Here is a 14826-nt window from a genome sequence, read left to right as displayed (position 1 = left end):
GGGGAACTATACGAGTCTGGGTCTCTGTAGGTCTCGATGAGAACGGGTGTCTGTGGGTCCGTATGGGTCTCTATGAGTCTCTAGAAACATGCGTTTCGAGTAATTCGGCTACTATGCAGATGCTTGTTTGTTCTCTCGAAGTTAAGCTATCGAAAAACACAAATTAAGCAACGTAACCAATGCGAATGACTTCGTTTTCATCAGCCACCGCTGTGTATTCATTCTTTGGGTCTTTTGGTAAAGTCATGTAGGTCGGAAAACAATAAAATAATAAAATACATACAAAACAATAAAAATTCTCACGATGTTTCGACCATAACAAAAACGGTCGTCATCAGGTGATGATGCGTTATGGTCGAAACGTCGTGAGAATTTTTATTGTTTTATATATATTTTATTATTTTATTGTTTCCCTTCAACGTGACTTTACCGAAAAAACTAAGAATATGAATTACTGCAGTCACGAAAGCTTTAAATCAAAAAATACCCCCGTGTGTTTATTTAAAAAAAATGTTTTAAAGCATCGAGAACCAAAAAGGGGTTGGGGGGTGTTGGATGCAAGTTTTTTTGCAGGCAAGATTCAGAACCCCCCCCCCCACTCCCCCCACCTTGGCCGGACGGTAGTCACCGCTGATGATGACTGTGAAAGGGTGGCAGCTGCTCCGTTTGGAACTCGTGCTGCTAGCGAGGCAGGGGGGGGGGGAGCTTATTGGATCTGTTGGTCATAATTGAGTCTCTGTTTCTTAAATGTCAGCTCAGCTCATTTTTTTAAATTTTTGTTTTGCATATTTGAAATGTTTCCAATGCCATTCACTGCTACGGGCGCAAGCTAACGTTAGACGGGCGGTGGTGAGTAGATCTGCCTACTGGTGGTGGTGGTTGTGGTGGTTGTGGTGGTTGTGGTGGTGGTTGTGGTGGTGGTGGTTGTAATGGTCGTTGTGGTGGTTGTGGTGGTGGTTGTTGTGGTGGTTATGGTGGTGGTTGTGATAGTGGCTGTGGTGGTGGTTGTGATGGTAGTTGTGGTGGTGGTTGTGGTTGTGATAGTGGTTGTGGTGGTGGTTATGGTGGTGGTGGTTATGGTGGTGGTTATGATGGTGGTTGTGATGGTGGTTGTGGTGGTGGTTGTGATGGTGGTTGTGATGGTAGTTGTGGTGGTGTTTGTGGTGGTGGTTATGCTAATGGTTATGCTGGTGGTTGTTGTGGTGGCTGTGGTTGTAGTTATGGTAGTGGTTGTGGTAGTGGTTGTGGTGATAGTTATGGTTGTGGTAGTGGTGGTAGTTATGGTTGTTGTTGTGGTGGTAGTTATGGTAGTGGTTGTGGTAGTGGTGGTAGTTATGGTTGTGGTAGTTATGGTAGTGGTTGTTGTGGTTGTGTTGGCCACTGCGCTACGAACCTGGCGTCCCCGAGTTCGATACCCGCTCACGGCCACCACCACCACCACCAAGCGACAATTATCTGAACCGGTCTCTGGGCCTAGGTCGACTCGGCCTCAAATGAGTTACCTGGTGCAGCCGTGTGCAGTCGGAAACATCGCCGCTTGGGGGGGGGGGGGCGGGGGGGATACAAAGGCGGCCGGGCGTGGTTTCTGGCCACTCCACCCCCCTCCTTCGTGTACCACAGTGCCGGCAGCCTTCATAGGCTGCTGCTGCTGCTACTCGCTAACAGCCAATTGCCCCCCGGACGGTCCGCTGAGACCGTGCGGGGGATCGTCGTCTTTGCTTGAAGAGGGCTCGCGATGGGGGGGAATGCCACCTCGCGACGAAGTGAGATGAATAAATTGACGATTTTAGGGCGCCGCTGGCGAGAGTAACGGTGAGAGTTCCGTCGGCATTTGCCTGCGAGTGACCTCGATGTGGGGGGGGTGGGGGGGGGGCGGGCATGTGAGTTCAGTTCCCGGCCAGGCTTCCACTTTGCTCAGCATCATCAGAATCAGCATCATCATCATCATCGTCGCCGGCTTCACAAATCGTGCACGTTTGCATCACGTGCGTGATGACCATCAACTTCACTGCGCTTGAGAACCCGGTTGAAACGCAACTCAGTCTGTTAGTCCGTGAGATCTCCATGGGACTCCGTCTGAGTCTACGGGTCTCTGTGTGAGTCTACAGGTATATTTGTGAGTCTGTGGGTCTCTGTGTGAGTCTACAGGTATATTTGTGAGTCTATGGGTGTCTGTGTGAGTCTACAGGTATATTTGTGAGTCTGTGGGTCTCTGTGTGTGTATATGGGTGTCTGTTAGTCTGGATCTCTGAGTCTATGGGTTGTCTGTGTAAGTCTATGGGTCTCTGAGTCGATGGGTCTCCGAGTCTGGGTGTCGCTGTGCGAGTCTCTGGGTCTCTGAGTATATGGGTCTCTATGCGAGTCTACGGGTCTCTATGTGAGTCTACGGGTCTCTATGTGAGTCTACGGGTCTCTATGTGAGTCTACGGGTCTCTATGCGAGTCTACGGGTCTCTATGCGAGTCTACGGGTCGCTATGCGAGTCTATGGGTCTCTATGTGAGTCTACGGGTCCTCTGCGCGAGTCTATGGGTCTCTATGCGAGTCTACGGGTATCTATGCGAGTCTACGGGTCTCTATGCGAGTCTACGGGTCTCTGTGCGAGTCTACGGGCCTCTGTGCGAGTCTACGGGTCTCTGTGCGAGTCTACGGGTCTCTATGCGAGTCTACGGGTCTCTGTGCGAGTCTACGGGTCTCTGTGCGAGTCTACGGGTCTCTGTGCGAGTCTACGGGTCTCTATGCGAGTCTACGGGTCTCTATGCGAGTCTACGAGGCTCTATGTGAGTCTACGGGTCTCTATGCGAGTCTACGGGTCTCTATGCGAGCCTACGGGTCTCTATGCGAGTCTACAGTGAGGGAAAAAAGTATTTGATCCCCTGCTGATTTTGTACGTTTGCCCACTGACAAAGAAATGATCAGTCTATAATTTTAATGGTAGGTTTATTTGAACAGTGAGAGACATAATAACAACAACAAAATCCAGAAAAACGCATGTCAAAAATGTTAGAAATTGATTTGCATTTTAATGATGGAAATAAGTATTTGACCCACTCTCAATCAGAAAGATTTCTGGCTCCCAGGTGTCTTTTATACAGGTAACAAGCTGAGATTAGGAGCACACTCTACTACACCCACCCACACACGTGCGTACGTGCGTAGTGGCGAATGCGTTGTCTGTGTTGAAACATAAACGCGCTGGAATCCCCAAACGCGTCGAAAGACACGGGCGGGCGGGCGGTCTGTCTCTATGAAGCCTTTTAAACGTGAATTTTTTTTTTAAAGATTTCTCTTAAATTAAATAAAAAACACATCTTCACATTTCACACGTCACTAGCTATTTTTTTTTTAATTTAACCCGCGAGCCCGCTTCTGCGAGCACCAGCGTGACGAAGAACGGAACGTTTACAAACGGGGGAAAGAAATTTAACGAAAATGAAATACAATTTCATATGAGCAGGAGGCAATGCCAAGGCCGAGTAAAAAGGTTCAGCAGCTCGCAATCAAACAGGGACCAAGTTCCATTTCATCTCCAGACAGCGAGCAAAATAAGTAATGATTTTTAAAAATAAACTTTTTTTTTAAAAACACGCTTTCATGAAATGTACTAAAAAGTTAAAAATAGATCGATCGTCACGTGGTAAACATGAATGTACTGTCGTAATGGAACAACTCCAGGAAGTGACCCCGAAGCTTGCCACAACGTAACGGACCGTGGACAATTAAACATATAAAAAATGTTTTAAAAATATATATTTTAAAAACATTTTGATAGAATATAATATTGTCATCGGTATGACATAAGTATACCAGGTTTGCAGTCGATACCACATTGGGAAGTGGGTTAAAATTGAGTTACAACATTTGAGGATACAACGACAGATATTCTTAGCTCTTTCAGTAAAGTCACGTTGAAGGGAAACAATAAAATAATAAAAAATATATATCAAACAATGAAATATATTTTATTATTTTATTGTTTCCCTTCAACGTGACTTTACCGAAAGAGCCAAGAATATGAATTACTGCAGTCACGAAAGCTTTAAATCAAAACAACGACAGAGTTAAATAAAAGCGTGTAAAGTAATAATAATAACAAGTAAACCCATCAAAAACCGATCTGTCTCTGTGCCCGAGGGCCTTCAGTTGGTGTTGCCGTGAGTTTAGAACCCCCACGGTATCTTAAAAAAAAATAACTCCTTTAAAAAGTGTTTATTTTTTTAAACAACGGTTTTATTAACAACTTTGTTTAAGAATAGGTTTTACCCTTTAACTGACACAACACAAGCAGTCAAAATGCAAACAAAAAAAGACAACTCTGATAATAATATTGGCACTGTCCTTGAATTTGATTGGTCCACACCCGAGACGGCTTTTCTTAGAGCCTAGTCTCCACTGGTGTTGGACCAGAAGACGCCAAAAGGCGTACAACTCAACAAACAGCGCACTATCAGAGTATTGAGGGCTCGGGGTGAGCATTTACATTATGAGACCTCCTTTGCCAGTAACAAGATATAGTAATTGGTTTTACCCTTTAACTGGCACAAAAACTGACACCTTTATTCAAGGTGTCAGTTGTGGTTATAAATAATAAGGCGTCCATACAAAATGTTAATTGCTTGAAAGGAGGCGGCAATTAATTGACGAATCTATGCCGATTTTCATAAAGGCGTGCATTGTCGCCGGACCCTGAGCACGTGTGCAAAAAAAAATTGCAATTGATTTGACAACAGGAAGTAGACGAACTTCCGATTACAATATTTGATCACGACAAACACAAGGTGAAGTTAAATAAAACCGTTGAAAAAAAAGTGATTTTATTTTTTTAATTATTGTGGCCAGGCGAAGGTGCCACTAGGCTGCTACGTGGTTCTTTTTTTTACTGAAGCGACCCTGTGTGTCCACACATGGTGGGCCGACGGAGTGGGCTTATATCATCGTCCAGTGGAAACCCACAGCAGCAGTAGCAGCCAAAAATGCTCTAAACTCGTCTGTGGTGATTTTTTTAAACGTGGAGGGAAAAAAAAACCGGAGGACCCGGAGAAAAGTCCATGCGGTACGGAGTGTGGTAGGGAGTGGGGTTGGGAGTGTGGTATGGAGTGTGGTATGGAGTGTGGTAGGGAGTGTGGTATGGAGTGTGGTAGGGAGTGTGGTATGGAGTGTGGTAGGGAGTGTGGTACGGAGTGTGGTATGGAGTGTGGTAGGGAGTGTGGTATGGAGTGTGGTACGGAGTGTGGTAGGGAGTGTGGTAGGGAGTGTGGTATGGAGTGTGGTAGGGAGTGTGGTATGGAGTGTGGTACGGAGTGTGGTAGGGAGTGTGGTATGGAGTGTGGTAGGGAGTGTGGTAGGGAGTGTGGTACGGAGTGTGGTATGGAGTGTGGTATGGAGTGTGGTAGGGAGTGTGGTAGGGAGTGTGGTTGGGAGTGTGGTAGGGAGTGTGGTATGGAATGTGGTAGGGAGTGTGGTATGGAGTGTGGTACGGAGTGTGGTAGGGAGTGTGGTATGGAATGTGGTACGGAGTGTGGTACGGAGTGTGGTACGGAGTGTGGTATGGAGTGTGGTAGGGAGTGTGGTATGGAGTGTGGTACGGAGTGTGGTACGGAGTGTGGTAGGGAGTGTGGTAGGGAGTGTGGTATGGAGTGTGGTATGGAGTGTGGTAGGGAGTGTGGTAGGGAGTGTGGTACGGAGTGTGGTAGGGAGTGTGGTAGGGAGTGTGGTAGGGAGTGTGGTATGGAGTGTGGTACGGAGTGTGGTAGGGAGTGTGGTATGGAGTGTGGTAGGGAGTGTGGTAGGGAGTGTGGTACGGAGTGTGGTATGGAGTGTGGTATGGAGTGTGGTAGGGAGTGTGGTAGGGAGTGTGGTTGGGAGTGTGGTAGGGAGTGTGGTATGGAATGTGGTAGGGAGTGTGGTATGGAGTGTGGTACGGAGTGTGGTAGGGAGTGTGGTATGGAATGTGGTACGGAGTGTGGTACGGAGTGTGGTACGGAGTGTGGTATGGAGTGTGGTAGGGAGTGTGGTATGGAGTGTGGTACGGAGTGTGGTACGGAGTGTGGTAGGGAGTGTGGTAGGGAGTGTGGTATGGAGTGTGGTATGGAGTGTGGTAGGGAGTGTGGTAGGGAGTGTGGTACGGAGTGTGGTAGGGAGTGTGGTAGGGAGTGTGGTACGGAGTGTGGTATGGAGTGTGGTTGGGAATGTGGTACGGAGTGTGGTACGGAGTGTGGTAGGGAGTGTGGTAGGGAGTGTGGTACGGAGTGTGGTATGGAGTGTGGTACGGAGTGTGGTAGGGAGTGTGGTACGGAGTGTGGTAGGGAGTGTGGTACGGAGTGTGGTACGGAGTGTGGTACAGAGTGTGGTCCGCACCGCCGACAAATTGTTTCCGTGCCACGGTTGGCGGGACTCCTCGGTGGCTCATCTCGTTGTGCCGGAGAGGCCGGTTTCATCACAATGTCTCTTTGTCTGACGCGTCGACGTTCAGTCTGTGATATAATCATGGGGGGTTCGGGGGGGGGGGCGGTCTGCGTTAAAGCTGCGTGAGTCTCTGTGTGAGTCTGTGGGTCTCTGTGTGAGTCTATGGGTCTCTGTGTGAGTCTGTGGGTCTCTGTGTGAGTCTATGGGTCTCTGTGTGAGTCTGTGGGTCTCTGTGTGAGTCTATAGGTCTCTGTGTGAGTCTACGGGTCTCTGTGTGAGTCCATGGGTCTCTGTGTGAGTCTATGGGTCTCTGTGTGAGTCTGTGGGTCTCTGTGTGAGTCTATGGGTCTCTGTGTGAGTCTGTGGGTCTCTGTGTGAGTCTATAGGTCTCTGTGTGAGTCTATGGGTCTCTGTGTGAGTCTGTGGGTCTCTGTGTGAGTCTATGGGTCTCTGTGTGAGTCTGTGGGTCTCTGTGTGAGTCTATAGGTCTCTGTGTGAGTCTATAGGTCTCTGTGTGAGACTTCGGGCCCCTGTGTGAGTCTATGGGCTCTCTGTACAAGTCTGTGGGTCTCTGTGTGAGTCTGTGGGTCTCTGTGTGAGTCTGTGGGTCTCTGTGTGAGTCTATAGGTCTCTGTGTGAGTCTATGGGTCTCTGTGTGAGTCTGTGGGTCTCTGTGTGAGTCTATGGGTCTCTGTGTGAGTCTATAGGTCTCTGTGTGAGTCTGTGGGTCTCTGTGTGAGTCTGTGGGTCTCTGTGTGAGTCTATGGGTCTCTGTGTGAGTCTGTGGGTATCTGTGTGAGTCTATAGGTCTCTGTGTGAGTCTGTGGGTCTCTGTGTGAGTCTATGGGTCTCTGTGTGAGTTTATGGGTCTCTGTGTGAGTCTATATGTCTCTGTGTGAGTCTATGGGTCTCTGTGTGAGTCTATGGGTACTCTGTGTGAGTCTGTGGGTTTCTGTGTGAGTCTGGGTCTCTATGTGAGCCTGTGGCTCTCTGTGTGAGTCTGTGGGTCTCTATGTGAGTGTTATGGGTCTCTGTGTGAGGGTTATGGATCTCTATGTGAGTCTATGGTTATGTGTGTGTGAGTCTGTGGGTCTGTGTGTGAGTCTATAGCTATCTCAGCGTGAGTCAGTGGTGTGTCATCTGGCCCGAAACCATCAACCCGCTTCCCTTGAGCACCCCGGTTCAATCACAGCGGTCGACTGAAACCCCGTGGCTTGTGACTCAGAATCTCTGCGCCTTTGACTCGGCCATTATGAACCACCAACCCCCCCCTTCCCCACCGAGGTCACTCCTCCACCACCATCCCCCCCCCCCCCCACATTTCCGTGCAACACTTCGGCTAAATTTGCGTGGTTGTTTTCCATAGTTGCCCCCTCGAGTGCACCAGGGGTCCGTGGAAAGCGTGACCAAGTTCACGCCGCTTCCTTTAACGCACAGACACAAGTGCTGGAGGCCACTTCCCCCGTGTGGGTCACCCTGCACGGGGGCCCGCCAGGGTGTGCCCGGAGGTGTTGACCACCTGACCCTGCTGTGTAACCAGGAGGTGTTCACCACCTGGTGTGTAACCAGGAGGTGTTGATGACCTGGTGTGTAACCAGGAGGTGTTGATGACCTGGTGTGTAACCAGGAGGTGTTGACGACCTCACCTGGTGTGTAACCAGGAGGTGTTGACGACCTGGTGTGTAACCAGGAGGTGTTGACGACCTGGTGTGTAACCAGGAGGTGTTGACGACCTCGCCTGGTGTGTAACCAGGAGGTGTTGACGACCTCGCCTGGTGTGTAACCAGGAGGTGTTGACGACCTCGCCTGGTGTGTAACCAGGAGGTGTTGATGACCTGGTGTGTGCCAGGAGGTGTTGAGCACCTGGTGTGTAACCAGGAGGTGTTGACCACCTGGTGTGTAACCAGGAGGTGTTGACGATCTCGCCTGGTGTGTAACCAGGAGGTGTTGATGACCTGGTGTGTGCCAGGAGGTGTTGAGCACCTGGTGTGTAACCAGGAGGTGTTGACGACCTGGTGTGTAACCTGGAGGTGTTGACCACCTCGCCTGCTGTGTAACCAGGAGGTGTTGACGACCTCGCCTGGTGTGTAACCAGGAGGTGTTGATGACCTCGCCTGGTGTGTAACCAGGAGGTGTTGACGACCTCGCCTGGTGTGTAACCAGGAGGTGTTGACGACCTGGTGTGTAACCAGGAGGTGTTGACCACCTCGCCCTGCTGTGTAACCAGGAGGTGTTGACGACCTCGCCTGGTGTGTAACCAGGAGGTGTTGATGACCTCGCCTGGTGTGTAACCAGGAGGTGTTGACGACCTCGCCTGGTGTGTAACCAGGAGGTGTTGATGACCTCGCCTGCTGTGTAACCAGGAGGTGTTGACGACCTGGTGTGTAACCAGGAGGTGTTGATGACCTCGCCTGGGGTGTAACCAGGAGGTGTTGACGACCTCACCTGGTGTGTAACCAGGAGGTGTTGACGACCTGGTGTGTAACCAGGAGGTGTTGATGACCTGGTGTGTAACCAGGAGGTGTTGATGACCTGCTGTGTAACCAGGAGGTGTTGACGACCTGGTGTGTAACCAGGAGGTGTTGATGACCTCGCCTGGGGTGTAACCAGGAGGTGTTGACGACCTGGTGTGTAACCAGGAGGTGTTGACCACCTGGCCCTGGTGTGTAGCCCGGAGGTGTTGACGACCTCGCCTGGTGTGTAACCAGGAGGTGTTGATGACCTGCTGTGTAACCAGGAGGTGTTGACGACCTGGTGTGTAACCAGGAGGTGTTGATGACCTCGCCTGGTGTGTAACCAGGAGGTGTTGACGACCTGGTGTGTAACCAGGAGGTGTTGACCACCTGGCCCTGGTGTGTAGCCCGGAGGTGTTGACGACCTCGCCTGCTGTGTAACCAGGAGGTGTTGACGACCTGGTGTGAAACCAGGAGGTGTTGACCACCTGGTGTGTAGCCAGGAGGTGTTGACCACCTCCTGGTGTGTAACCAGGAGGTGTTGACGACCTCACCTGGTGTGTAACCAGGAGGTGTTGATGACCTCGCCTGGTGTGTAACCAGGAGGTGTTGAGCACCTCGCCCTGGTGTGTAACCAGGAGGTGTTGACGACCTCGCCTGGTGTGTAACCAGGAGGTGTTGACGACCTGGTGTGTAACCAGGAGGTGTTGAGCACCTCGCCCTGGTGTGTAACCAGGAGTGCAGCGCCACATTAAACACGCGCTACAATGACAATACTTTAAAGCGATTTGAAGCATGTTTTATATTTATCTTTTTTGGAGGTGGGCAGAGCTTTGTGACGTCATATTTGAGGCGGGATCTGACTCTTTGTGACGCCGTGTGACGGGGGGGGGGGGTGTCAAAAATCGTCCAAAATCGCGTGACGTCATTTATGGACGGCCCCTTAACAGCTCTTGCCCCCAACAGCCTGCGTGGGCTACACGGGGCATCTTTGTCATTGGAGAAACCAAACGCCATGTCTCGGACCGCATTCGTGAACACAAAGCAGACCTTAAACACGGTAGGACCAACACCTCGGCCGTGGCAGATCATTGTTCTAATTCAGTAGGCTCACATGACATTGACTTTTCCAAGACAGAGGTTCTTTGTAAGCCATCTGGCTACCATGAGAGGTTCGTTCATGAGGCTATCCACATATATACACACACACACAGAGACAATTTCAACCAAGAAGATGGATTCTGGCTTAGCAATCATTGGAAAGATTTGATTAACCATTTCAGGTCTTAATTGATTGTTCACGCTTATGGTGGCTTTCAGACAGCATGCATTAATTTTTCGTCTCCCCCCTCCTCTTTTCAGAACATAGATGGACTCGTCCTTCTAAATAAACTGCCAAATCGCGTGGTGCTGACGTTTTTTTTATAAATAAATAAATACACCGTTTAAAAAATAAATAAATTAATGCAAACCGACACACCTGATGACGACCGTTTGCGTTATGGTCGAAACGTCGTGAGAATTTTTATATTGTTTTATATATATTTTTTTATTATTTTATTGTTTCCCTTCAACGTGACTTTACCGAAAGAGCCAAGAATATGAATATCTTTGTTCGCTTTGGCACGCTTGACCCGGCTCTGTTCCGATTGGTCCATCGGCGGCGTGGCGTCATCGGTCACGAGACGAACAATTCTCGGTGAACGCTCCGTGGAAGTGGACACCGCAGAGCCACATCTGAGATGCCTTGATTCAGACGTGACTCGTTACTCGGTTGATCTCTAACCCAACTCAATGGGTCTCTACGTAGCTCCGTGGGTCTCTGTGTGAACTCTATGTAAAACCTCAGCAGGCTTTGCCTGCTAGGATGATTGGATGGTTTAGTGTTGTGTTGTTGTGTTGTTTGTGCGTTGGGCGATTTGTTTACATTAACTTGAACTTTGCAATAGTATCGTGCTTTTTTTTTGTAACGTTTGTTTGTAACGTTCTTACCCCCCCCCACTCTCCCCCCCCCCGTGCCTCTCCTGGACGTCTGTTAACAAAGAGCTTTACAGCCCATCGGATTTCCTTCTGCAGTATAAATAATTACTTCTGATTCTATTGGACGTCTGCTAACAAAGAGCTTTACAGCCCATCGGATTTCCCCCTGCAGTATAAATAAACACTTGTGATTCTGCTGGACGTCTGTAAACAAAGAGCTTTACAGCTCATCGGATTTCCTTCTGCAGTATAAATAATTACTTCTGATTCTGCTGGACGTCTGTAAACAAAGAGCTTTACAGCTCATCGGATTTCCTGCACTATAAATAACTACTTCTGATTCTGCTGGGACATGTGTGATTAAAGAGCTTCATAGCTCATCGGATTTGGGTGGAGTCTGGTCACGAGTACAGCGGTGGGCTAGAGTGTGAGTTTCGCCACTGTGCAGGGAACTCATCCGTGAACAGGGCACGCATTCCTAACAAGTGACGAACACTCTAAATGTTTTTCTCTCTCTCCATGTTTACTGTTAGTCATTTGTCCCATCACCCAAACCCCTCCTGTCATCTCCGATCAGCACGGTTGGCTTACGTATGGTGCGAAAGAAGTTGGACATACATCACTTTACACTACACTATTCACTACACACACCATACACTACACTACTATAAACTACACTGTACACTACACTACTGTACACTACTGTACACTACACTACTATACACCACACGACAGTATATACTATAAACTACACTCTACACTACACTACTATACACTACACTATACACTACACTATACACTACACTACTGTACACTACACTATACACTACTATACACCATACTGCAGTATATACTATAAGCCACACTGTACACTATACACTACTATACACTACACTACTGTACACTACACTACTATACACTACACTATACACTACTATACACTACACTACTATACACTACACTATACTATACACTACACTATACACTACACTACTATACACCACACGACAGTATATACTATAAACTACACTTTACACAACACTACTATACACTACACTATACACTGCACTACTGTACACTACACTACTATACACCACACTACAGTATATACTATAAACCACACTGTACACTATACACCATACACTACAATATACACTACACTGTACACTACACTATACACTGCACGCCTACACACTACATTGCCTACTGTACTGTACACTACGATACAGGAACTAAACTAATATTGAAAACGAATTTCTTTAGAACTGCTTTTTGTGTTTAGTTTGTTGTGTCGGTAAGGGAGGGAGCAGAGAGAGGAGTGAGTGGATGGGTGGGTGAGTGAGTGGGTGAGTGGGTGGATGGGTGAGTGAGTGGGTGGGTGAGTGAGTGGGTGGGTGAGTGAGTGGGTGGGTGGGTGAGTGAGTGGGTGGGTGGGTGGGTGAGTGGGTGGGTGGGTGGGTGAGTGGGTGGGTGGGTGGGTGAGTGAGTGGGTGGGTGGGTGAGTGGGTGGGTGAGTAGGTGAGTGAGTGGGTGGGTGAGTAGGTGAGTGAGTGAGTGGGTGAGTGAGTGAGTGGGTGAGTGAGTGAGTGGGTTGGTGGGTGAGTGAGTAGGTGGGTGGGTGAGTGTGTGGGTGGGTGAGTGAGTAGGTGGGTGGGTGGATGAGTGGGTGGGTGGGTGAGTGGGTGTACAACTCAAAAACAGCTGGCACAAAAACTGACACCTTTATTCAAGGCTCTAAGAAAAGCCGTCTCGGGTGTGGACCAATCAAATTCAAGGACAGTGCATATTATCAGCGTTGTCTCTTTTTGTATGCATTTTGACTGCTTGTGTTGTGGTTATTGCAAACATGATCCCTTGTATAAAGGTGTCACTTTTGTGCCAGTTAAAAGGGTAAAAACCTATTTCTGTATCTTGTTACTGGCAAAGGAGGTCTCATAATGTAAATGCTCACCCCGAGCCCTCAATACTCTGATAGTGCGCTGTTTTTGAGTTGTACGCCTTTTGGCGTCTTCTGGTCCAACACCAGTGGAGACTGGGCTCTAAGAAAAGCTGTCTCGGGTGTGGACCAATCAATTTCAAGGACAGTGCATATTATTATCAGAGTTGTCTCTTTTTGTTTGCATTTTGACTGCTTGTGTTGTGGTTATTACAAACATGATGCCTTGAATAAAGGTGTCAGTTTTTGTGCCAGTTAAAAGGGTAAAACCTATTCCTATATCTTGTTACTGGCAAAGCAGGTCTCATAATGTAACTGCTCATAGACTCAACACTGCCCATAGACTCAATACACCCATAGACTCAGCACTGCCCATAGACTCAATCTGCACCATAGACTCAACACTGCACCATAGACTCAACACTGCCCATAGACTCAACACTGCCCATAGACTCAACACTGCACCATAGACTCAACACTGCCCATAGACTCAACACTGCCCATGGACTCAACACTGCCCATAGACTCAACACTGCACCATAGACTCAACACTGCACCATAGACTCAACACTTCCCATAGACTCAACACTACCCATAGACTCAGCACTGCCCATAGACTCAACACTGCACCATAGACTCAACACTGCACCATAGACTCAACACAGCCCATAGACTCAACACTGCCCATAGACTCAACACCCCCCATAGACTCAATACTCCCCATAGACTCAACACTGCACCATAGACTCAACACTGCACCACAGACTCAACACTGCACCACAGCCTCAACACTGCACCACAGACTCAACACTGCACCTCCCATTAGCAGGGTTGGCTACGTACGGCGCGACAAGTTCAACGTGCTCACGGGCAATCGCAGGGCCGCACCTTTTACCCTCTGCATCACGCGGAAAATAACCCCGAGAGCTTCGCGATCGATCTCCTGCTCTTCCATTTCTGCGCCCCGCGTCTCGCGCCAGGCAACCCGTGCCCTGGCAGCTTTGCGGCCCGAGAATGGAGGTGCTCGTGGAGGACAAGGCAAGCCACCTGGTGGAGGAGGAGCCGGAGATCTAGGGGGGCCCCCTCGCGGAGGAGGAGGAGCGGCCGATCTCTCTCATGGAGGAGGAGAAGAAGCAGAGCTCCAGGATGGTGGAGTGGCAGAGCCCCACGACGGAGGTCAAGCGCGGCCCACGGACGGAGGTCAAACAGAGCCCCCTGACTGCTGACATCGAACAGAGCAAGGTCAAACAGAGCTCCCCGATGGGGTTTAAGCAGGGCCCCAGGGCGGAGGTCAAACAGAGCCCCCAGACGGAGGTCAAGCAGGGCCCCGGGACAGAGGTCACGCAGAGCTCCCTGACGGAGGTCAAGCAGAGCTCCCTGGTGGAGGTGCTTGTACCCCTGGCGGAGGGCCTGGCCGTGGAGCGGCTGTACATCTCCGCGGAGCGTGAGCTGCTGCAGAGGCTCAACACGGAGCTCCACGCCGGGGCCGCCAAGCTCGCTCAGGGGGCCTGGGCCACGTCGCGGAGCAAGTGGCACCTCCGGGTGCTGGAGCGAGCTCTCCAGGATGGGTCAGTTGTCTCATCATCATCATCATCAGCAGCAGCAGCAGCAGCAGCAGCTCCATGATCAGCAGAAACTATATCAACGATGTTTTATCAGCTCTTTTTATTTATTTTTTACCAGGGAAGGTCCACTGAGCTATGTAGCTCCTAGTCTTCCTTCCTTTCGGTGAAGTCACTCGTGAGTGTGATCGAAACGTCGTGAATTTTTTTATTTTATTTTGTCTACATCATTAGACCTCCTTTGCCGGTACCAAAATGTAATAATAATAAGGGTTTTTCCCCTTTTTTCTGGCAACAAAACTGAAACCTTTTTTTTTACAAGGATTTATGTTACTGCATTAACCACAATACCTGCAGTCAAAATGCAAACATTAAAACACACTATGATAATATATGCATTGTCCTTGAAACTGATTGGTCCACACCAAGGGACGCCTTTTGGCGTCATCTGGTCGAGCACCAATTGGGTCGAGGCTCAAAAGAAAGCCGTCC

The 14826-nt window shown here is 49.2% G+C and overlaps 1 protein-coding gene across 1 annotated transcript in view; it reads left to right on the top strand.

Moving 5' to 3' along the window:
- LOC116955453 (uncharacterized) overlaps positions 1-14826 on the top strand; it is an 82450-nt gene that overhangs the window by 13897 nt on the left and 53727 nt on the right. Inside the window, exon 2 of the mRNA XM_076052940.1 lies at positions 13753-14340. Coding sequence (XP_075909055.1) covers positions 13889-14340 — 452 coding nt within the window. The 5' untranslated portion in view covers positions 13753-13888. The remainder of the gene's footprint in view (positions 1-13752; positions 14341-14826) is intronic.

This window comes from Petromyzon marinus, chromosome 59, assembly GCF_048934315.1.
Source record: "Petromyzon marinus isolate PM22_M1 ecotype Great Lakes invasive population chromosome 59, UKy_Petmar_22M1.pri1.0, whole genome shotgun sequence".
Classification (NCBI taxonomy): Eukaryota; Metazoa; Chordata; class Hyperoartia; order Petromyzontiformes; family Petromyzontidae; genus Petromyzon; species Petromyzon marinus.
Note: the sequence above shows the minus strand (reverse complement) of the source record. Positions and strands in the feature narration are given on the sequence as shown.